This window comes from Corvus kubaryi, unplaced genomic scaffold (genome assembly GCF_017639235.1).
Source record: "Corvus kubaryi isolate FWS band 111438036 unplaced genomic scaffold, C.kubaryi_AGA036_p1.0 split3-73, whole genome shotgun sequence".
Classification (NCBI taxonomy): Eukaryota; Metazoa; Chordata; class Aves; order Passeriformes; family Corvidae; genus Corvus; species Corvus kubaryi.
The window spans coordinates 21,939,828-21,965,683 of record NW_024582091.1 but is presented as its reverse complement, the minus strand read 5'-3'; the positions used below and the strand labels follow the sequence as shown (position 1 = coordinate 21,965,683).

Below are 25,856 nucleotides of genomic sequence, written 5' to 3'. Positions count from 1 at the left end.
CAAAATATGGGTGAGGGCTGTAGTACAAGTTTTCCTGAAAGATAGGATAGAATCATGCATTTTGTTAACTTGCTAACATTTATTTTACTTTTCAAAAAATTAATGAAAATCTGTAATAGAATTATTTTCAAAGAACAATTACAGGTCCATTTACCAAAAAAGAATAGAATTTAACTCTCTCTCTTCAGAAAACTAGCTAAAATAATTATTAACATTCAAACTGCATAAAGACTAAAAGTGTTTGAAAGTAAAATTTTAACTTTATAACATCCTCCACACTGCTGACATATTCATATAGCACTAGAAAAATATTTTTGAACTTTATTGAATAAATGGTGCAATAACTGTCTTAGTAAAGGAATACACCAACCAGCTACATCCAAATACCACAAACAGGTTTAGCACAGAACTACTAATTGCATTTTCACTTGAAACTACTGTGCACAGCACTTGAAACACTTTGTATTTAAAAGACACTATGGAATGTGTAATCAGCCAGGATAATATATCTTCATTGTCCAAATTATTAGTGCTATTAATTATGATAAGTTCATCAAATTTGAATTTATTAAAGAAAGCTTAAAAAATCTATTGTCTTCAATAAAAATATTTAATAAAAGTGTTACAATGCTGTAACCTCTCTGAACTGGTGACTGAAAAGATGTGGAACAGAACTACATGCCATTCCAGCTTATATGCATGGGAAGCTTCAAGTCCATTTTGTTCTCATCAGCAAACATACCCCTCCTTTAGATACTCGTTCCATCCATTCCACCAAAGCAACACAGAATAGTTATCAATTGATCATGCACGAGTTAGAAATGAACAAGCATAGTTTCATTTAACATTCTGTGCTAATACCACCCCACTCTCTATCTTTGATACGATTTACGTACAAATTCATTTATTTACAGAAAAGGTACCCACCTAGCCCTTCGTAAGCAACCAGTACTGCGAATTCTGCATCTGCTTCAAAGAACCAGAATGAATGCTAGCTAAAACTGCACAAGTCAAAACAGTATAAATATACAAAAGTACACACAGATGAAGCTTTCATCTGTACATAATATAAATATAAATCCAGTTTGAGGAATCACTGTCAGTGGAGTAACTTAATATTCATTTATAATTTAATGTTTCTGCACATTTGATAGAGACGTTAGCACCAGTGGTAGACAATAGTCCTGATACAGGCTTTGAAGGTCACCCTTACCTGTCCTTCTGTTCTGTCTAGGAAAAGCAGTTGGAAAACATTGATGTTGAAAAAAATTAAAGAATAAAAAAAAATAATAGTAAAAAACCCAACACCACCCAGAAGAAACACCAACAAACCACTCAACTCAGGAGGTGGATTTTCCATAGCCTTTCAAGGACACCAGTTATTTTTTTCTATCCTAAATGTTCCTAGCTGAATCCTTTCTGCTACAGTTTTAAAAAGATGTCTAACTATTCTCTAACATAAAGGATAGTTTCTTTGTTTCCTTTCGCAAGACCTTTTTGTCCACTTCCCCTACACTAAAGTAACACTCTTACAGTCTTCTCCTCCCAGGTCATATTTTCCTTAACCTTTCCTTTCCTTCTGATCTCAAGAACCCTCATCTTTGCAAAGAGCAATGTAATAAAATGTGATACTTTTTTTATGCAGATGAAATTTTAATTACCTGGCAATTTCTTACACATGAAATTCCAGGTCAGATACCTGGAAGCATTCAAAGTTATGCTTTCTTTCTCATAATGCCATTGTTGTCTTATCTACACTGTGACCAAGTCTTACGCTTGAGAGAGACCTATTAAAATATTTTAACACAAATTATATTCTCTAGAGTATTGTAACTGCTGAGAGTGCCACCTGCATATGTAATTTATATACTCTTCATACCAGAAAATGAACCTTGCAAGTCTATCTTTTCAGTAAGATGTAACCAATCTATTTACGTTTATTACTCTTTATTTGTATCCATTTGACAACACTTGAATGAAGTACTTATTGCCCTAATTTGCATATATGAAGGTCAACTTGAACAGTTTGGCTTTCTTAACTCAATATATATCACATCAACTGATTGTTCTCCTTGCCCACAAGGCACACTGACCTGGCAAAGGAGGAAGTTTTACATTATCTGCTCTTGATAAAAGAAACCTCTCAGTTTGCTCAAACTTAACACTTTGAGACATTTTTAGTGCTTACAAGTAAACAAGGGGTTTTTTTCCCCAGGAACAGAAGTTCAGTTAACTGGTGTATTTAAAAAAATAACAACCAAAAAAAACCCAAAAAAACCAACCCCCTCCCAAAAAAAAACACAAAACCAAACCAAAGTAAACAATACAAAGCAAAAAAAAAAAAACAACAAAACCAACAATAATAAAAACAAAACAAAACCAACAAAACAAAACCCAACAAACAAATTCATACTACAACTTACAACTTCATTCTACCCAATTTTAAGCAGGTTCCAAGTTAGGAAGGAAGTTATTTGGAGTAGGTGGATGATTTAGATGTTAATTAAACATAAGGAACCAGGGTAAGTGTACTTCAAATTCTGGACAAATATCAAAGTTGGGATGAACCTGAGCTTGCCTACCTTACCCAAACTCCTTGAACTTTGTCTACCATCCCTATGTTCTCAAAAGGTAATTATTAAAAGACTGAAGATCACTTCATTTTAAAGTTTTTCAAAAGTCTCTTGTTCCAATAATTTGAAAACTTAAGTCCCTTGATAATTGTTGCTTCTTTTTAATCAAGTTTGGTATTATTTACTCTTCATTTCAGAATCCAACTAATTCTGTTGGGAGAAATTACAGTTTTAACATTATTCACTTAATCATCATAGAATCATAGAATACTCTCAGCTGGAAGGGACCCACAATGATCATTGAAGTCCAACTCCTGGCCCTACACAGGACAACTCCAAGAATCTCACCACTTTCTTGAATTCTATTTAGTACATTTTGCTGCTTTGCACTTTCCTAATAATAAACCATTATTTTTCATTCCCAAGCATTGACTCACTATCAGAAATACCACAAGAACTTCTCATACATGTGCATTCAGAATTTTCAGTATTTAAAATGTCAACATACATTATAACCTCTTTCTAAGACTGTTGTAAGAGCTATGTCCTTCTGTACTTCCTTTCCCAGTAAACACCTAGTTTGATATATTTGTTGCTAGTAAAACACTGTCTTTGGCTAATTTTGTTAGATAATCCTAGAAGGAAGGGAAACAAAAGACTTTTCTGTTTATTTTTAACAGCTTAGTGATTGTTTCAAATCTTGGTCCACAGCAATGCAAATCACAACAATAATACTCTTTTGTGATTTCGTTCCTCTGTACCCAGCAGATGTCTCCTACGGTACTGTGGACTGAGCACCCCAGATTATTTTTAAGAAATCTCACCTTATTTCTGCCTGTCATCTATTATTCTTAAACAAACTTTGCCTTTCAAAACTATCAAAATTTCAAACCTGAAATATATTCTACTGCATGCCAGCCATGTCAGTTTATAAGTTTCCGTTATAGATCACAAAAATTTAAGTCTTGTCTTCTAAATTGGGGTGAAATGTACTGTTATTACAGCAGTTTCAAACCTTCACATACAGCATTCTCAGCTCTCATTCCTTTCCTCTCAGAACAGACCATCGTGTATAGATATGTTTATAAAGGAGAACAACTTTTCACGTAAATTGAGATGTTGCTTAATTCACTTATACAGAAGCAGAGACAACCAGGCCTTTTCAGACCAACACATTTTCTTTGTCTTCTCAGTTTCCAGTTCTCTCAAGTATCTTAAAGAACTTTTCTCATCTTTATAGTGCACTATGTATATTCTCCTTAAAAAGAAATTTCCTCCCTAGACAAAATTTACTTTGAATCACTTACAAGCTTTTTCTCCTTAATCCTTTAGCAATATTGCTCACCTGCCATCCCCCCACATCCATGTCACCCACAAGATATTTAATTCCCCTTAGTTTAAATTTATATTAACTGCAAAAGTAACTATCCTTCAGTAGTAGAAGTACAGGGTAAAAAAAAAGAGGAAAAAACCCAAACACAACAAACCACAAGACGTAAGATATCTGGAAATAAGCATGAAAAATGTAATAGAATAATTCATTTGGAAGAGACCTACAACCACCATCTTGTCCAACTGCATGACCAATTCAGGGCTGAACAAGTTAAAGCAAGTTAAGGTCATTGTCCAAATGCATCTTAAACACAGACAGGCTTGGGGACATCAACCACCTCTCTATGAAGTCTGTTACAGTGTTTGACCAACCTCTTAATAAATAAATATTTCCTAATTTCAAATCTGAACCTCCCCTGACACAGCTTTGAGCCATTCCCACATGCTCTGTCACTGGATATCAGGAAGAGAGACTAGCACCTCTCTCTCTCTTCTTCCCCTCTTCAGGAGGCTGCAGAGAGCAATGAAGTCGCCCCTCAATCTCTTTTTCTCCAAACTAGACAAGCCCAAAGTCCTCATAGGACACCATGCCTTCCAGCCCTTTCACCAGCTTTGCTGCTCTCCTCTGGACACATTCAAGTACCTTAATAATATTTTTAAATTGTGGGGCCAGAACTGCACACAAAATCAAGGTGAGGCCAAAATAACGCCAAATACAGCAGGAATTAGATAATGGGAATTTTAATACTGATCCCAAAAAAGAAATTGTCATTTTATTACAAACTAATGTGACCGGCATACCAGAGGGAAAATATCAACAAAATTACATCTTTCAACTTCCTTCATTTCAGTTAAAGAACAGGATTCAGTACTAAAGACCAACACAAAACATTTTTATTTCTGAAATAATTTCTTTCAGCTCTTACTTTGGCTTCTGTTCATAGATGTAACAGATTTTTGGTGTTTATACTCATTCACCCAAGACCAAAACAAAAGTTAATTAAGAAAAAATACCCAGAACCCTGTTTATATCAACTTGTTCTGTTGATATAGAAAAGCATCAATATATTGATATCTATACAAGTGCCACTATAATTGAAAAACACTGTCATCTAACTATTCATGGATGGTTTTTTTTAATTGTCTGAGAGTCACAAACTTATTTACAGTTTTTCTAGTCTGTTTTCTTTAGCACAGAGATTAGAATATGTACTTGAAATTAAGTTACTGTTTTGAGACCAATTAAATCCATTAGGACATGTAGCTGATGAACATATTGTCATTTTTCCACTTTTCTTTCCTAAAGACAATTGACTGTAGCAAATCTGTAAATCTGAAAGGACTTAATTAGTGTCCAGGGACAGTTTAGTGGCATTTAATTAACAGAGAGACCATAATTACTTTAAGGGGGAAAAAAGTAACCAGCCTCTCATTATATCCTGCTAGGAGGTTTTTTGGTTTTGGTTTGGGTTTTTTTGGTGGGAGGGGAGTTTGGTTGGGGTTTTTTGGGTTGCTGGGGGGTTTTTTGTTTCTTTATTTGCTTTTTAACATGAAATCCTACTTAAAAGGAATATACTTTTCCATTTAAAATTATTAAAGTAAGCAATATTTATCTTTTTTATGAAGAAAAGTGCTTTAGAGCCTCATTAAATTTTTTTTGCCTGTACAACAGATGGGCTATATTAAAAAAAAATCTTGAGAGAAAAAAAAAAAAAGAAATTTAATCATAGAAGGAAGCAGAATGTGGTCATTATTTAAGGCAAAAAAAAAATTAAAATGATAAAAATGAGTGCACTACTATTAAAACAGAGGTCCACAAAAAAAAAGACTCACACGTTTCTAATTCCCTGAAAGAGAAACTCATCAACTAGTGCCAAAATACCTACTCCATAAAATACTACAAGGGCAGAGGTTTTATTACAGTATTAAAACCTTTGTCCATTCTATGTTCATTTTTATTTCTGTTATCATATCCCCATTGTAAAAAACTGCATCTCTTCTTACCAAGACAAGGTAGAATTAACCTTTCTAGTTTATTCATCTACTTCATCTTAGTTGTACAATCTTGAGTCTTCCTTATTACACTGTACTCAACCTGATCTTTTCTCACTCCACTGTTATTGATCGTATCCCTCTAGAAGTTTCTCTGTATCTATTTCAGCATGGCACAACCTCTATTTTCTCCTGTGGCAAGTTATCTTGCATTCCTCATTACAGACTCCTGAACACAAGGCAGGTCTGACCAGCCCAGAACAACCCAGTATTCTGAGGCTCAGTCTGACATGAGGAGCAATAGCTGTAATACATAGATTCATCTTCTCTGACTTAGCCACTTCTGTTTCATAAAGCTTGGGGCAGGGTCTAGTTGCTACCCATAGTGCATTATAAACAACTTGTGTCTTTTCTCAAATTAAGAGTGAGATGTACAGCAACTCCTCTACTGAGAATACAGGGAGGATACTTAGATGAGGGACACAACACACTAATACCTATTCTTAGTAGTAATCTCTCAGACTATTACCAAGGGAGACTGGGATTCCAAATTTTCTCTCTTATTTCAAATTGGATTCTAAACAAGCACTGACTTCCCTGTACCACCTTCATACCACACAGTCTCAAATCAAATTAGATCCAGACCAAAAACAAATGTCTATTTCAAACATTTCACAGAACTATAAAATCATTTGGGTTGGAAGGAACCTTAAACATCATCTAGTTACAACCTGGTACCCACAGGCAGGGACATCTCATATTAATTTTTTGAAGGCAGCTACTCTGTGCATTAAAAAGCACAAAAAAACCAGTATGGAAGACTGCATCTACACTTACGTGGATCAGTCACATAAATGGCTTTCCTTCATACAAGATAGAAACCTGGGCAATTGCATAGAGCTGGACAAAATGGTGCTGTTCAGGGGCAGCTGAATTGTGCACTTGGAGTATTGGTCTCTAGCATACCTCTGGGCGAGACACTAGAGTTAACCTGGGCTTTTACTGGCTGCAGAGTGTCAAATAACCACACAGCTTTTACCATTTGTTTTTATTCTATAAGATATATACCGTACAGAAGGGATGTGGAACATGGACACATTTTTTTTTAGAATGCTTTGAAGCAGATGAGATATATCACCTTTATTATTGCAAATCTTTAACAATTCCTTAGAGAATTTATAAAACTGAGCCCTGATATTTAAAGATATAAAGAAATTTTTAGAAATAAAAGAAATTAAATAGATAAACAAATGTATGCATTCCCTCAGAGTCAACCTACAATCTTGCAGGACTTTGGCACATGGGCAAGCCCTCATAATTTATTGGAGAGCTATCCAGACCTAGTTTAGGCATGTTTTATACTTTTCTTCCTCTCTGTAACAAAAGTATGAACTCCCCTTGTATCCATGTTTACAATAGTAACAGAAATACATAAAGAAAATCTGAACCTCACAAAAAATATTCTTTTTAACAATTAAATTATCACTGAAGCTGCTATACCAATATATTATTGTCTTGATCAGGATGCCCTTTGGGGAATTGTCCATTCAGATAAAGGAAATCCATAGCTCTAAAATCATCATAAAATAAGGCTATATTATCATCCTAAACAACCTTTCGATAAAGGCATGTAAAGTGTGGGGGATTAAAAGAGAAACAAAGGAGAGGGAATTAAGAATTATATCCATCTTACATTATGGAATCACTGACCAAATGGAAGAAACAGACATAAACAGTGATAAATGCTTTGTCTTCACTGTCTTCATTTTAATAACTTGAGATTAAATCTTAAATGATACAAGTCATCCAACACAGTTTCGAAAATCTTAGCTGAAACATCATATTCAGCTCCGGTTCTAGACTCGCAACTGAATATTTTTCTTATCCTATAACAGGAGACAACCTCTTCCTCAGGTCAAGCAACTACTTCCTTTCAAAAGGTTCTTCTCCCCTGCCTCAAAACACACAAGGTTGCACTTGAACTCCAGCAGATATAAAATCCACTTCTTTAAGACTGACAGTTTCTCATAGCTAAGAGTTGTTCCTATATGTGCTTCAAAGGCAAGTGATGCTGTGGACTTCCCAGTAGTGTCATTTGCTCTTGAAGTCCTGGAATTATCCATAGGAGATACTACTAACAAAGAGAAGTTGACAGTCTTTAAAAAGTAGAGTTTAAATTCATTTACAGCAAACACCGGAAGAAAAGAGAGAGGATAACCTTTTTAAAACGGATTAATTTTTTCTGCCTCTTCAGACAGAAATAGATTTCAAGGAAAAAAATCATGTTGTAGATGGGATTACTGTTTATCCATGGGAACAACCAGAATCATAATATGAAGGGCCTGACTACTCCAGAAATAAATATAATTTTAAAACTAATATATCCTGGAATAATTCTTTATACTTTTTAAATAGACTAACTAACTCAATCTACTAATTCATTGTGAAATTTATTTAAAATTTGTTCTAAAATAGATTATGTTTGGAGGTTTTTCTCTCTTAAATATTAACAGTAATAACAAGTAGAACAAGAAAACAATATATACAAGAAATACTTCTTTTTCATCTTCATTCCCATTTCTCTTTATGTCCTGGCTTCAAAACATACTTTATGAGAACACATCTATCAAGGCTGTTAACGACATATCTCTGGATATGGAGAGACCATTAAACATGAAATTTTTTTTTTGGTTACTTTTTTTTGGACACTTTTTTTTTGGGCAGAAGAGAATTACTTAAAATTATTAAGCAAAGCAGTTTCAAAGTATTAAAACGTGAATTTTCTAACTGAATTAGCTGTTTTAAGAGGTAGCCTGTTCTTGAAAAAATAGTTCGCCTCTAAATGATTTTAATCAAGTTGAAGTATTTCCAATTTATGTAAAACTAAGTCAATAACTCTGTCACCACAACTCACTTTTTTCTATCATCATATGATTAAAATTTGAGGCTTTAACTTCCTTTCCTATTTCACAACAATAATACAAATTTTTTTTTTAAAGAGAGAGAGCAAAAATGAAACAAACTACATGTTGCTTATCTTAAGTCTATAAAGCTAAACTTTAAATCAAAAGTTTGATTACCTGAGACTTTTGGTAACATCAGCCAAAAAACTTCTAGTGAGGCAGCCTCTAAACTTCACTGCCTTGCATTTTTTTAAAAGGCATAAAGAAAAAATCAGTTATAAAGATTTTTATGTACTGTCTTCTCTGCTTCCTCCTCAATTTTTGGTAGCTATACATGTATCTTATCTGAGCTTGAACAGCAAGCGTTCTGTCCTGCTGTAGTAATCCTGTTTATCTAGCAGAGTTAGCCTTCCCTACAGGTAGCTTCATGTTGTTTCTTGATCTTATTTTTTTTATTTCAGATTTGGATAGATAGTAGCATCATGTAATGAGCACATCAACAACCTTCCAGTTCAATGAACCATGAGAAGAATTGGATGCTCACTATGCTCTTGTCCTGACAATGACAGATCAACCAGCATGGAAGAAGTTAGCAGCATTTCCAATGAGATTAAATATATCCTCTTTGGCCAAGACCCTTCCTCGTATCTTCCATTTTCCTCTTAACCGAGGTCTTCCTTCTGACCACCACTAGACCTCAAATGAAATTTCAGTTTTATAGCATTTTTCAAAGGTGCCACTGTCAAGGCAAGACAGAAGGGCAAAACAAATTTTAGGGTGACCAAGGGAAAGGTAATAAACTAGTATATTTCTGCTGGAAAGTCAGGAGCTCACTTTTAACTCTTGTAACTCATCTGCAAAACATGCCTCCAAACTTCCTTTTGTTCCAATTGCTAGGAGCTGAAACCAGGGTTCCTTCTTCCCTTCTACCTGAAAAAGCAGATACTAAAATTCCGAACAAATATGGCATCTGTTTTTGAACTCAACCAACAACAGAAGCAGCACCAGAATTTAGGTTTTCTATTTCACTGGGCACACTAGTGTATCTTTCAAGTTAATGTATTTTTCTTCCAAGTTTGAGTTTTAAGTAAAATCAAAAGACATAGCTGTTAGCAACTGTTAAGACACTGCAGAAAACACAGATAGAGTGTGACCAATTTATTGACAGCTGTGAGCTCAAACACACAGAATTTAGCAACTGAAGCATACTTATGAGAATACTTATGCTAATAAGTCCACATTATTTGTTATACACTGCCTCACCAGTAAAATTCTTGCAAATTAGTTAAGATTTCTTAAATTATGAAATATGAGTAGTGACACTCTTCCTCCCTCTCTTTGTGTGTCTGTGAATATATCTGCACACAGTCTAATACTTTGGCCTTACCAGTGCTGTCATCATAAACAACAGTAACTGTTTTCCACTTGAAGAACTGCACAAGGTCAAGGATGGCACGGCTGAGTGAAGAGAAATCCGGATAGAGGCTGACATAGAAGGAGTCCTTGTTGTCAGACACTTGATGTTTCCAGCGGGTCTGGATATGTGGAACTCCCAAAGCATTGCAGATGGATTGCACAGCATTAGCTGAGGAGCTATGAGATGGTCCGAAGATGGCTGCCACCCCAAGGGACAGCTGATCGCAGGCTGAAGAGGAGACAGAAGTCTGTCAATGATGAGAGGAAAAAAGGCAGTGTGCCAGAAGGTATTGCACAATTCACATTAAACAAAAGGCACTCCATGAAATATAACTGTCTTACTGACAGAGCTCCCTTCTAGTGTAACACTTTAACTTACACATTTCAACTTTGGAATACACTTCCAAGTTTTCACTTCAAACTGATGAATATCGACTTTTAACATCTAAATAGTGCTCAGCTATGTTTGAAAAAGCACTTCTGTCTCAGTAGAAGTCACAAAGGCGAGCAATTGTGTGTCTTTTAAAAAGCACTGATTAAAAAAAAGAGGTTTATGCTTAGCTGCATCTTACATTTGGAAAAGGGTCAAATAGGACAGTATCCTAATCTAGGTTGTTTAAATGTTAACTTCTTCCTCAATCAATCAACATTACTTCTACTGAGGTCCTAATTACTCAGAAATTTTACATGTGAAGTAACTTCTAGTTAATTATTAGGCACAGGGTTAATTTCATTGAAATGGACATTTGAATTTCTGTATCTGAAAGTAAGCATGTTGACTAGTACAGTTTAAGGACCAACATTTTCCCGAAAATTAAACTGCCATCTGTTAGTGAAAAAAATTCAGTGTCCCTTCTCAAAAACTGGAAATGCTCAGTTTTGATGTACTTGTACGAGTATATAAAACTGGCCCTGAGAGTCACTGACATGATACTGCTGTATTCAAGTGGTTCAGCTTCCTGTTCTTTGATGCAGGGTGGTCCTACCTAAATTGTTCATTAGCAGTCTCTGGTCTGTGTTATCTCCCACAGCATACTGCACTATCATCTTGTCGAATTTTGGTTAGGATATGCCAAAAAGAAGGCAGGAAAAAATAGTCAACAGTGAAGACCAGAGTTTTGTCCAATGCCCTGCTCCTATGTCATTCATTACCATAGGCATAACTTTTACGAGCATGCAGCTCTGAAAAACAGACTCTGTCTTCTAGGAAAACAACTCATTTGGTAGAGAGAAGTAATGAAAACCAAACTAGACATGAGTATTTGTATGGGGTTTGATTAATTCTGTTACTCCACCATCAATGCTCCTGACAGCTGAGGAAACAAGCAGTAGAAACACATCTTGCTGCATTGCTTTCCTCATCAATTCAAAATTAATTGTTTTGTTGTGCACATTCTTTTCAATTTGATGAAAATATTCCTAAGTTTTTCAAGTGCATTCCAGAAACTATGCTGGCACACCTTCTTATTGCTGCAGAACACCGGTGGTTTAAATAAACTTGTCAGACACACAGGATCTTCATTGCTATTCGGTGTGTTGCCTAAATGACTAGCTCAATAAAAAAACATTTATGCTAATATTGCCCTTCCTAAGAGTAATCAACAAGCTTTATGCAAATGTCAGTAAATGGGATCACTAACAACAGCAATAGCTACCAGATGGCTTTTCAATGGATTTTTTTTTCCTCTTTCTAAGATTTGAATAATGCTTTCACACGTGATTTAATATGGCACTAGCTGTATCAGACGCATACCAATTTTCCTAGCACATTGAGGGGTATTTTGTTGCATTTACATTATCCTTCACTAAAACAGTAGCTTGGAAATATCATCTTGCCTTCAGGTTGCTTTTTCATATAGTACCTTTAAAAATCCATTAATAAGTCATCTATATTCAACTTCAAAAGTATATGTTAATAAGAGGTCTAAACAGGCTATTTTTGATGCAGAGCCTGCCTGCTCACTAATGGACATGATAATGAACCACAAAAATGAGTCAAATGCTTAAACATCATTGTTAAAATTCTGCTTTGGATCCATCATAATAAAATGAACCATTTTGTGTTAACCTTTAGTCTTTGATTCTGAACTAAAGCACCTGTGAGCACAAATGCAGTTGTCTGTATTGTGAATTGATGATGCAAAAAGCTATTAGCACTGGAAGATTACACAGATTTTGATATACCCTGACCAGTTACAAATAAAGTGTTGCATTCTCATCCAAGATGCAAGTGGGAAAAAATAATATATGCAATCCATTCAATTTATCTAATCAATAGCATGTTGCCATTCTAACTTCAGCTATTATAGTCTATGTTGCTAAGAATTAGCAACATAATATTAGGGCTAGCAAACCCCAAGTGAAGGCTAAAAGTAGTTGCATTTTCTCAGGAAAGAGTTAAAGAATTAAAGAGCTTAGGAGAAATTTCTCTGCTCTCTACATCCTCCCTCAGGAATGGGGAGAAACTGCCCCATTAGATTTCACAAGTCAGCATGTGCAGGAGTCAGGACGCAGTTGAATTTGGAAGGTGAGAAGGCAAGGCAAATGAAAGAAACAGATTTAAGAATCAGCCCGTTATACACTGTTGGCTGAGATGGAAAGGAAAGAGTAGTCTCTCTCAAAACCTGCTTTAATCCATCATCCAAAATAACTCAAAGATACACTATTACAATAAGTATTTTTGCCTCTTTCTTCTACCATACACACTACCCTGCAAAGAAACCGTCTTGCTAAGCATAAATATTTTGTCTATAATTTTTCATAAATCAAAGCATCTTTCAATGACCACACTGTATTTCTATACAAATAAGGATACTCTCTTTTCATGCCTAACAAGTCTCTATATTTGAATTATTTGTCAAATAAGCAGATAAAACAGGTTAGCAAGATTAAGTCTGTTGATCTGTTATAGTAAAAGAGAAAAAAATTCCCCTTAAGTTCTAAACTGAATATTTAATCAGTATTAAATTCCACTTTTAAGACATCTTTCATGTACATTCATCATGACACAGGAGCTTTCCCTTATGTATAATTTCTAATGTTGTATCAAATGTTTTCACTCTTCTTAGCCCACTATAACACCAAAAATCCCTTATTGTATAAAGCTTCCTGTCTTCAGTGCTTGGTAGAGACATGTTGGGACCAGACCACTTGGCAAATTTAGGCTAAAAACCTGCCATAAGTAACACCAATTGGATGCTGGCCTTCAATTCTTTCACCCTTCTTATTTTCTCTTTACATATAACATCCATATGAAATTTGCTCTTCAATTTATAAAAATATGTTTTTAAAGAGCATTTAATACAATGCAAAATTCAGTCCTACTGAGTTTTGACAGGAAGCTTCATATTTTCTTCCATAAATACATACTGAACTTTTTGGTGTTTGCACTTTTTAGGATACAGCAATGATGCAGAAACTTGTCCCTGACTTAAATGTAAAGCAATCTGAAAATTTGGCTTTTTTTGAGAATCAAAGATTTTAAAATTTAAGAAAAGTATTCAAAATTATTTTAACTTTTAATTCTTCTGTAAACATATCATTTACATTTAGGAGAAAAGAGGTTAACTCAGACCGAGACATGTCCCTGATAGTGATAGGCTTAAGAATAGACTTAATATTAGGCTTAGTTTTATGCCATGCTGATATAAGCTGCACAAAATTACAACTACTACTTCCCTTTTGAAGTCCACGCATGATTAACTATATAAAGGCATTTGTGAAGATGTACTTAAAATGATTGAATGCTTAAAATTGAATCCCAGGTTCAGCAGAATTTGGGGGAACTTGGCATTTTGCTGGATAAAGTCTGGAGATAGTGTTTTCTCACTCCAAAGGAGCTGATCTCAGAAACATCCAAGTCACAATGTTCAGCAAAATTTATTTCAGATTTTAAATATTTAAGGCAATAGATTTTAGATAGGGTCAGTGGGAGCAAAAGTGGCAGTGTACTGTCAAACGGTTACCACTACAACCTTTAATAAAGCAGCTCTTTAATGTCAGCAGCAATAATGTCACAGTCTCATTGCACATGGCTTCATTGGATAGACATTTTTTCAGGTAAGTAAACTGAATCCTAGTTCTTCATTAAAAAAATTAATTATGCAAAAGGTTACCTTTTTTGGATGCTTCAAAACTGTCATAGAGATTTATCTTTTGTGTGTCGTATGTTAATGTGGTGTTTGGCAGAAGAGTTCTGTTTCTGTTGATTGTGTTCACAGCAAATCTGAAGGCTAATTCTTCTGCTCCCATTGGACCAGATTCCACACACTCAAAAATGCCTCCTGGTAGAGGGACAAAGACAAAAGAAAAAAAAATTAGTAAGCAAAAAGGGCATAAAATAACATCTTTAATCATCTTTTTGGAAAAGATCCATCAGCCTGAAATATTTAATTTAATAAACCTGATACAGTGTAACTCATGATTTTTATGAGCTTTGAGTCAGACAATAAATAAACCAGCAAAAATTAGGACTTACTTTGAAGAAACCCTGTTCGTTTTTTTCCATACAATACTCATTTTAGCATTGTGAATTGAAAAAATCTACCTTTATACATTAACCACAAAATTTAGAAGAAAAACAGGAGAGAGATGAAGGGTATTTAATTATTACATAGCTACTATTACTAAAGTTACTATTTTATACAGCTAAACTTGAAATGAATACATTTGCCCCTTTCAGATCTTTCACAACCTATGTGTGTGTGGCAGATGGAAAGGAGACTTCTGGATTCTGACTTTCAACTTATAATACATGAATAATGAATGACAGTTCACTGGAAAAAAAACATACAAAGGAGCATGGAGCTGGGATGCCTCAAATTGCCTCCAGAAATCAAAATTATATTTTAGCATGACTGTTCGATTGAACTGATAAATATGTTGAGCAAAAAGTTCAGATTTTGCTCTTTTGCCCTGAACTGCATGTAGATGCTAACTTCATTGTCAGTAAATACAGGAATCCTGCATAACCTCCATTCTGCAATGAAACCATCCCACATACGGCATGCTACCAATATATGTAGGATAAGCCCCAAGCAACAAAGAATTTCTAGAACTTCTGAGCCAACCTTAATCATAAATGAAACAAATATGTTTGTGACACAGTGCTGCACTTCAGCTTTTCTCATTGAGATATCATTGCCCATGGAATGTAAATTTATACATACTTTGGGGTAGTATAATTTATTCTTGGATCTGGAAAGGACAAGGGTATTGTGACAATAAACATAATTTGAAGATATGTCCTTACGATGGTGACATGGAATGCCTCTAAAATGACCAGCATCCTTACAGTCTCTTCAGCCCTCATGCTAACAGCCATCTGGCAATACTGAGGGACAGACAATGGCCATCGTCTCAGGATCACTAATTACAAGCCAAGCATTGTGCCTCTGAAAGAAATAATACTCATTCACTCTCTCCTACCTTGTATTTATTCATTTCCAATGTTGCCACTTGGACTTGAACTGCCCAAAAAAAATTTATTCAACACCGCTACTTTCCCAGAAAGAAGCTCTCAGAATCTGAATATCCAGCGACTGGATCAAACTGAATTTCAAAAACTGCAGTCAGTTTGTAAACAGTCTTGTGAGTAACCAAGCAGATAAACTGTTGGTAAAGCAAAAAGTTGTGTATTTAGTATTTACTGATAATATTAAATATAAAAGGCTTTTCATTTTGCAAATCTCCTGCCTCTTGCAACTCATTTCTCACTACAGAATTGAGGGTTTAACCTTTTTTTGCTGCGGATAAGCCTTTTAATTTCTGGCAAGAGCCATAGGAGCAGATGCTCATATAATACTACTTTAACAGCACAAGCCCTAACCACTGAGATAAGATGTTACTAATAATTATTTAAGCATTAGTCATTTCAAACTGGAAAAGAGGCAATGATGGGAAAGGCAGACTCTTAAGAAAAGATTAAAAATCTAGGGAAATCCAAACTGATTGAGCATAGAATATACACACACACACACACACACATATATATATATATATATATATATATATAAAATAATCAGTAACCAATATTTACAAAACTGGAGGACCTAAGAAACTTAGATAATTTTCAAGTAAATATATAAGCCTCATACAATTTAAAACTGAAAAGAATGACCATGTTTATTCACACAATAATGGAATATGAACATGAAAGGCAACCTACTGCTTTTGAAGTTAATGGGAGTGCTCTGTTCAGGGAAATATATTCTAATAGACAAGATTATGTGCTGCTAAGACTTATAGAATCTAAACATTGCCATTCAAATGGTGACATATAGGAGGATAGTATTTTGATTTGGGGAAAATATTTAAAAATTGTTGCAGGAATTTAAAAATTATTAGTAAATTATAAGTGTAGATATTCAGAGAAAATAAAAAGACATTTCCATAAACAAAATTAAAATTAAGATAGATTTCACAGGTTTTTCAAAGACATCTGAAGGGCAGTTATTCAAATATATTTGAATAAACCAGTATCATACAAACAATTACAAAAAAAATATTATATCCTGAGATAAAATGCCTCAATAAAAAGAAATAAACATTACAGTATCTTTCTCCTCCTGAAGTTTTTACAATGGAAGATTTCTTCCGTAATTTCAATGTGTCTGAAGCTCAAGACAATCTTCCTTCTTTATTCTTGCATTTTTCATTATTCTGATTTCTAAATCCTCGGGACAGGGACTTCCATGTCAAGAATGCAGGCACTACTTCCAGCATAAAAAAAATAAAAAATGAAATTTTATTTTGACCTTGCATATCTAGGTAACTCCTAATGTTAGTGGCAGTCCACCATATAGTAAGACAATTTTTTGAAGATGGTATATCCTGTGAGTGGCCATGATATGTAACTGCCCACACGCACCATTCAGTGGTTTCTTCCCTCACTCACTGACTTATTCTCCGTCCCTGTGATAGAAAAAACCAAACCTGGCATCATGTGATCTGTTTGTTTTGGCGTATATTTCCATTTCTAAGGAAAAGAGAAGTAGAATAACCTGTTTCTGTTGGTCTATGATTAGGATATTTTGCTCGGAGGAAAGAAAACATATCTTCTGCTCCTGAATGTTTTCATATTTTACACTAGGTAGACACTGAAATTAAAAATAAGAACCCTAGAGGAATATAAATTAGATCATATATTTGAAGTTTCCTGACTATTTTCTAACCTGTAAGTTGTAAGAAATCCACTAGGTTCCTTTAATTTCAGTTTAGTAAAATATATAGTAAAATATTTTGGATGCTGGCAGATTCACCTTAACCTTCACACTAAGAGACTCAAATCAACTGATTCTCAAAAGTGCTCCATGTCCTACTAATTTTCAAAATGTCTGAAAATGCCAGGTTCCTCAGTAGTGAATACAGCTTTGGCCAACCTGATACAGCACACAGGGCAGCACCATTGTTTAATTGAATGTCTAAACAGTTTAAATTGAACTCGCCCACTAAGCAGAGCAGGAGCTTAGACAGACACACGTCTGCGTTCTGAATATCAGAACATATTAAAAAAACAGTTCCTCATTCTCCAGATGGAGAAACCTTGTAAGTGTGCTTGGAAGTCTGTGTATTAGATGTTTCCAGGATGCTCAGCAAAGAGACACAAATGAGTTCAAGCCTTGACAAGAATGACAAGTTTTAAATTGTGCTTTTCCATTGCTGCATAAGAAATAGAAACTTATTCAGTAACTTTAAACTAACTATTTTGTTCCTATATTTGTTACTGAGTATGTATATAACAGCAAAAAAACCCCAACTTTGAGAATTTTAAAGACAATGTCACACAAATCCACTGGCTTAATACTGGGAGACAAGCCATTAATTACATCGCACTTTTTTAAAAAATGGAAAGGAAAATAAAATAATTGGCTTTCCAGTTCAGATATACTCAATTATGAAGGGATATTGGCATCCTGAAGCTGCCATAGCATATCCTGTCATGTTGCTCCCTCCCAAGCAGGCTGTTCTTTACTGCTGCTTTACTTTGTATTCAGGACAGCCTTATTAATAATCAAATTGAGGAATGCACGGCAAGCCTTCAGATAAGCAGACTGAAGAGTCATAAGTCTTGCCATTGGTATGTGGACAAGCAGCCAAACCAATTCCTATCTCTCTCTAACAGCTCAAAAAATGCAGGTGTTGGGATTTGGGGGTTTTTTAACAGAGTTTATAGACCCATGATAGGCAGAAACATTAGTTCTCAGACACAACCAGCAGCACATCCTGGAGGAATAGGCTGCAATTCCACTTCTACCTCAAAACAGAGAGAGAAAATGTAAAAGCAGTAAAAAAAATATATAAGTAAGTCTTAACTTGTTTCAGTGGTCTCATATGTGGCTTCTTCATTTACAGTGTTAATGATAAGGCAGTTTGTCTCTGCCCTATAATAGTGACACCAGGGAATATGGGATCACACATCTACAGCTCAATCTGCAGCCCATGAAGTTTTATAGGCTGTGTACAGTAGGTGACTGCTGTATAGATGAGCACTTCCAATTTTTACTGTCACAATAACCACTTAGATAAAGCTCACCCGATTTTTAGGATGGATCAACACCTGAAGAATCATAATGATGAGGAATATTTCAGACATACCAATCCAAGCCAGATAAGCAAGAGCAATTGAAAAATATTCTCTAAATACTGCATCTTTGAAGTGACGTCTGGGATAATTCAAATTTCCTGTTAAAGTTGATATGAAAGAACTGCTTTTAGTGTACCTGAAATCCACTAGGATTTTTCATTAGCTGTCTCTATTGAACAAAATATTTATATGACCAAGTTCTTTTACCATAACAAATAGGAAAAAGTCAATAATCAATGTAATACTGATATGATAACAGTTTCTTCAGAAACAAAAACCATTGGAAAAAAAAAATAGTAATATTTTACCGAAAAGGATATAATGTAGATGTCCTTACTATTTTCCAAGGAAACAGAAAATCTAAAATAGTTTATAATTATGCAAGTCCAAAAAAATTTGTCCTGAAATTGTTCAAATGAAAAAGTCTGCATTTTCCTTCAAAAAACTGTAGTAGAATTGACATTTGTTTTTTACAAGTCATCCTGGTTTTCCCCAGTTTTCAAATAATTTTCTTAAACACAAAATCCAGAGGAAAAAAAAGTCAGCTTGCTACATGTCTTGGCGAAAATTATTCCCCCCCAAAAAATGTTCCTGCTCTAAAGTACCTAATTTCACAAATAATAGGTTAACCCTCTGAATGATTCAATTTTCCATTTCTATTCCGCAACAGGGCCCCCTTGGAAGATCACCATCTTGTGTATTTTGTATTATCGCCTCCATGTAACATCTGACAAAACCCAGCAGAAAGTACAAAACTGCTTAACTGCACAAACCACTAGATAACTAAAAGTTCCAGAATAACTTATTAGGAAATCTCTGCTCCTCTTACATGTACAGAACTTTTGAAATAGTGTCATAGCATGAAACCTGAGCTACTGTTACCTACTTGAAAAAATCCTCATTCAAGCGAGCTTCAAAAGTATCCAAGTAGGACTCCAAACAAGCTAATAGCTTATCTGGCTAATATTAAATCAAAGAATTTCTCCTTTGTTTCTAGAACAGTCACAGTCACCTGTTTGTTTCATTAGAAATGAATGCTATCTAATTACAGCTGCAGGCTATTTTGCAGTCTGTGCCCTCTGAAAAATTAAACCCTTAAACATGTAACAGAAGGCCACATTACCTCAGATCATAATCTATCAAATCAGGCGAAATGAAGCTTACAGACTACTTGAAATTACTTAGTCTAAAATAACTGCTTTTAATAATATTGCAAATGTATGAACTATTCACACAAAATTAAAACTTCCATGGTTTTTAAATGTGGAACCAGGATACAAAAATTAAAAAATCATTCACACATAACATTTTTCACATTAACAAAGTTATGGAAAATGTAACATTAATCTTAATTTTATTTTTAACTGTGATTTCCTTGAATGGAGATATAAAATTAAGTTTCTTTTTTTCTAATATCAAACCAAGTGGATAGAGGTCTTGCACATACACACACTACTTATTAATAGCTATACATTTTTTAACATCAAGCCATATTATCAACATGCACCAATCTGCACAAATTTACTGACAGTTATGAAGATCTTTATTAATATGTTATAAAAACTAGCATCTGTCACATGTGACATGAACACTATTTTTTAATGATATACTAACTCTTTAAACATAGTAATGTAAACCTCTCTCTTAGGTAACATTAAAAATGGGACTGAGAGCCTGAAGAAAAATTGATATTAAAGCCCAATAATATTTCTTCCCATCATTTTACTTCGAAAGCGTACAAATATATTTAAATTTTAATACTAAATTTATATTAAGTTCTAAAGGAACTTTGAATCTAAGATAATTATGTTGCTCAGATCTAATCCTGATATGACAAACAGAAATCTCTTTTTTTTATTATTTCACATTCAGAAAACATGAACTCTCAGACAGGTTTTGTTTAATTAAATGGAAAATTTGGGAGAAAGGAGTAACTGCTATCTGTGATAAACAACTCTCAGACAGGTTTTGTTTAATTAAATGGAAAATTTGGGAGAAAGGAGTAACTGCTATCTGTGATAAACAACTTTTTAAAAAACTGTTTCAAGACAGAATGCAAGCAATTCTATCTGGTATTATACAATTAAAATATATGTTATATCTGACATGTTCCAATTTTGAAACTGGCCATTTGGTAATCAGAGCCAGTGATTGTGCAAGGAGGTACTACATGGAGAAGATAATAAGTCAAAAGCACATTACTGAGAGCTCAGAGGATGGTATTACACTACAGACATTTACAGAGACAGAACTGATGGCTTTTTGGAAGTGTGAATGGACTACACTTCTCCAACAGAGGTATAGCCAGAAGGCAGTGAAGAGGCTCATCCAAAACACCCAGTATCACTGACATGGCATGTGTGGTACTGCAAGGAGTGGACATGGTAGGTGCTGAGCTACAGTGACTGATCGAGGCTGCTGGCTGAAGGCATTTCGGCCCTAACCAAGTGTGCTATTCACTGTACTGATAATCCTCTTTCAGGTCCTGTTATGGATTTGAAAGCTATAGAGGCAGTTCAAAGAACTCCTTAAAGGTTGATAGCTTAAACTTGTGCTTCCTATAAATACAGAACAAAATTACATCTTAGCCATTTCTGTCTGGAACAGGATTTAAGAAATCGAATCACTTTCAGACAAGATGTTAAAAATTAATGAAAAATTTTCTTCTTTACAATGTTTTCCATAAAGTAATGTAGTTTATGGAATTATAGATTTAGAATAAAGTAATGTGAATCTGAACCATACCATGTTTTTATTACTTCTTTTCAAAATTGTATTGAAAGCTTTCTGAATCTCACAACAGGAAAAATTGAAAAGGATTACTTGACAAAGAAAATGCTGGTTATTTGATTTTGAAGCTGCTTTTATGTGGGTAAGGCACTGTGGAAAAAGACAGCACTCTTCAGCAGTAACCTTTATCCATTCTGAGTGCACATAGGGTTTGGAGGAAGGAAGCAGGATCTGGAATTTTAGGGGTTTACTTTAATTGCTACTGATTTCCTGCACTATATTGGACAAGAAGCTTTTCCTAAAAATAAATATTTCATCCCAAAACATCTCGACATTGCAATACAGGCACAATTATTGTAAAATCTAACATGTTTTGAAATAAGATACAATTTCTGTTAAAGGCATTCATGGAATCAGTGTATGAAGGCATGATCATGGGATCCTGCAAATTTTGCACTATAAAAACTATTAACTTCAGCATCTAAGTTATATTTGAATTGATATTTTAGTGTAGTTGCATGAAACTGACAACTTTAAGGCATGTCAAAATCCTTTTAGGATTTGAATTATCCACTAATTTAATAAAATAAAACTGTATCTTTTCTGATTGTGCAATAAAGAACAGGCTAAATAATCAGTCAATGTTAGGTTTATGTTGCTAATGTTAAATAACAAAAGATGGAGTTTGGTTTGTTTTTCTTAAATGTAAGGAAATAATAAGGAGTCATATGAGGACATAGTAACTGTGGATCTCATTTGAACAAAAGTTTCCTTACCTTATAAAACTGGTGAAAAATGTTTTAAAAGCTAAGTACATACAAATGATAAGTATCTTCAAAATTGTTTTAAATGTAACTGGAATTCTACCATCTTCAAGTCAGATGTGACAAACAACTCACATCAGAATCTTCCCTTTCATCAGCATGGTTCCAAATATGCTTAGAAAATAAATAAATAAAATACAGCTTTAAAAGATATTACTAGGCTGAAATACGCATTATATTTATAAAATACCTCTTTTGACAGCATCTCTATGACTGTCACTCCTCTCAGTCAGAATATCAATAGAGCACGAGTAAAGATGACAGATAAAATAACAATACCTGAACACATTCTTCTACAGTTTTAGAATCTACTATCCATAAGATTTCTTCCTACTTCAAGGGATGTACATTAGCTTTCTCTGACATGCTATGCAATGTATTACAGAATACACTTGATAATATCAATGTAATTATCACACTCACATAATAATTAGCCTCTCATGATTCACAGTAACAAAAGGAAACAAAATACTAAATTAAGTCTGACTACAAAAGTGGCCTCAGGAGATTTTACTAAAATGTGCTTTTCCTTACTTTGGGTAACAAAATGTTTTGAACTGCCTTAAAAAAACATGTTTGTTTCTTTACCTTTTTTTTTTCTAGAGACAGTCAATACCCAGATGAAAAGCTTCTAAGTATCCATGAAGAAAACTTTTTTCTCCAAAACTTCTTTAAATGAGATAATATGCAAACTTAAATGCCTAAATTTTACAGAAATAGTCTTACACTGGCCGTTATGAAAGTTTTATGTCTGCTTATAGGCTACTTGCTAGGCATTTACCATCTTCTAACTTTCCTACTTATAAGTCTAAAGATAAATCATAAACCATTTCATTTCATTCTAGAAAGAGTCATAAAATGTATTAAAACACTGACACAACCAGTCCTCTAACCTCATCATACAAACCATAGAAAAAGGCTAACAATATTGCATCAGGACAGGATTTCTATTTTCCATTATGCTGCATGCTATTTGTCTTCTTAAATGTTAGTTTGTGTCTGGAATCACATTTGAAAAGCCAAACCATACACAGACAGCGAACGAAATTGTATCCAGGTTTTCACTTGCTTTTAAAATAAAAGTGGCTCACTTATGAGAAATAAGTTAACATTAAAAAAGTAAATGTATTTTGAACTTAACTCCTACAATGTTGTGCTAAATAATACTAATATGTCCACATGCAAAAGCTGGAGAAAAATGTGGAGATTTTTTGTTTCAGTTTGGGTTTTTGTTCTGGGGGGTTTTTTTTCAGTTTTGCTTTAATAAGATAAAAGAGAGTAGGGACAGAATGTCAAATTTTACCACAATTTTTCAAGCAGAGTTTAGGAAAGCCACATATCTAATTTCTCCAAAGAAATTCACAGAGACCATGGTTAGACAGTTACCACAAATCACTTCAAAATTCCTGGAAAACAGAAGGGTTTTCAGGAACTAAAGACATCCAAGCAGGTAGAGATTATACTTCTTATACTGCATTATAAGAAGCTCATGCTTGGATCTCTCAACATATAAAGATTAAACAGAAAAGGGCTTAAACTTCATAAAAGTCAGAAGACTCTTAATTAGTAAAAGCTAAATGTGCAGCTTACATGGAAAGACAACTTCAACGAAATATACTGCTTGTGATTATGTGGGTTTTGGGTTTTTTTTTTTTTCAAAAGTCTTGTTAAAGCATTTGCCTATAAAACAGCAAACAAATTCCATTATACACAGTGTTCAGAACGATGTCCTACCCAGCAGGCAGCACACTTACACGCAACATAATTTTCGACTTTTACTGAAGATAGGCTGCCACACAGGAATTTTCAGTTTGCAAGATCTAAAAAAAAAAGAGCAAGCCTGAAATGATCATATATTTCTGTGTGCCTCTGCTAGTTATGAAAGAGGAGCCAGCCCATGATTTCTAGATTATTTGCTTCTTATCCAATCAATTTCTTGTAGAAAATGCTTAAATAGGAGGGAAATTCAGGGCCAGGACTCAGGTTTTCTTCCTGAGTAATCAACAGTCCCAGCCTTTAGCTTCCAACTTGCTTTCTTACTTAATTCTTTGATTCCTGCCACAATACCAGTGCACCTTAACAGACTGGTGTCATATGGTCAGGTCTCCTTCTGCTTGCCCTTTCTGGTTAGGTAATTTCTAATGCATCTTCAACATCAAATATCAGCATGTGCTAGCCAGGAGTACCTTCAGGGTCAAATCCCAGTTATCCAGATAATTTGACTCATTCTGCTAAGACCAAGCAGATAATTTAAAGGAAAAAACCAAACAGTGCAAGATCTAGAAAATGAGTATCACAAAATACGCAATTTTTTTCTATAGGAAAAGAAAACTAAACGAATTCTCACACTTGAGCCTATATAAATCCTGAAAATAAATAAGGTCCTTTTCCTCTTTCCAAAAATATAAAGGAACAAAAACTTTCTTAAAATTATTCACAAAAGCTTGAAATTGCAAAACATTGTAAAAAATCCATTTCATTCTTAAAATAAGAACACTCAATGTCATGACTTTGGACATTAAAGAAAGCCAATAAAAAGTTCATTTGCAGTCACAAAAGACTAAAATGTGAATCCTGCAAATGGATAAACAAAAAAAAAGCCTGACCTATGGCCTACCAAATGCTGTGACCACCATTAAAGTAAGTGAAATTTTAGTATCTGGATCCCTGTGCAGAATCTTCTTCAGAAATTAAATATTTAAATAGTTATCACCAGCTTTAGGATGACTTTTTTTATTTTAGTGCTTAATATTCAAATGTTTAGGAGTTTGTAGATACTTAAGTGATTTTAGCAAGTTCAAAAACTGTATTTTCATATTTTTCTTCCTTCTCTCAAGAATTCCGCGCATAGCATCATTCAGTAACCTGAAACATTTCTTATTTTCTAATTTATTCAAGGGGAAAAAAAAAAGGACCTAAAAACCTATCTAGACTGTATATAAAAAAATATACATATGTATGTATATATGCACACATATACATCTGTGTAACAAATGCAGAGCATCGATATCATTCTATGAGTGGTATGAACTATAAATATGAACAATCCCTATTTTTATGCTTGTATAAAGTGAGAAAAAAAAATTTCAGTTATTTTTATATTTCAGGAAAATGCTTTCCAATCTTTCGTTTGCTGCATCATGTTTGCCTTACTTAGTAGTAATTCATTACTACTTCCTACTGCTGCTGTATTACAATGTATTAACTGGAACTGTTTATTGTTTCCATTTTGCCCTTAGACCTATTGAAACATAGATTTTCTTCAGTACTGCTTGAGGGATTTTTGCTTCTTTTCAAGGTGTTTTCTGACTGTATTACAATTGAACAGTTGGAAATCACTGCTATGGAAATGCTATGAAATTCCAGGAAAATTTATAATAGTCATAAAAGATTAAAAACAACAACAACAACAAAAGAAAACCCTTCAAAATCAGACTGATGGATGAGTTTTAAATGTGACAAATGCAGTTAAAATAACTAATGTTTCTCTTCAGTACTCAAA

At 34.2% G+C, this 25,856-nt stretch overlaps 1 protein-coding gene across 7 annotated transcripts in view; it reads right to left on the bottom strand.

Annotated features, from left to right (window-relative positions):
• GRIK2 (glutamate ionotropic receptor kainate type subunit 2) overlaps window positions 1-25,856 on the bottom strand; it is a 368,787-nt gene that overhangs the window by 235,127 nt on the left and 107,804 nt on the right. For 6 of the 7 annotated variants that reach the window (XR_006014304.1, XM_042017417.1, XM_042017416.1 and 3 more), the window contains exons 3-4: window positions 14,332-14,499; window positions 10,188-10,445 (exon numbers count right to left, since the gene is read on the bottom strand). Coding sequence is in view for 6 of the 7 variants with exons in the window: in XM_042017417.1 (XP_041873351.1) it covers window positions 10,188-10,445; window positions 14,332-14,499 (426 nt within the window). In the remaining variant the exon portion in view is untranslated. Of the gene's footprint in view, window positions 1-10,187; window positions 10,465-14,331; window positions 14,500-25,856 lie in introns of those variants that run through there. The other variant, XM_042017419.1, reaches the window with a different exon arrangement.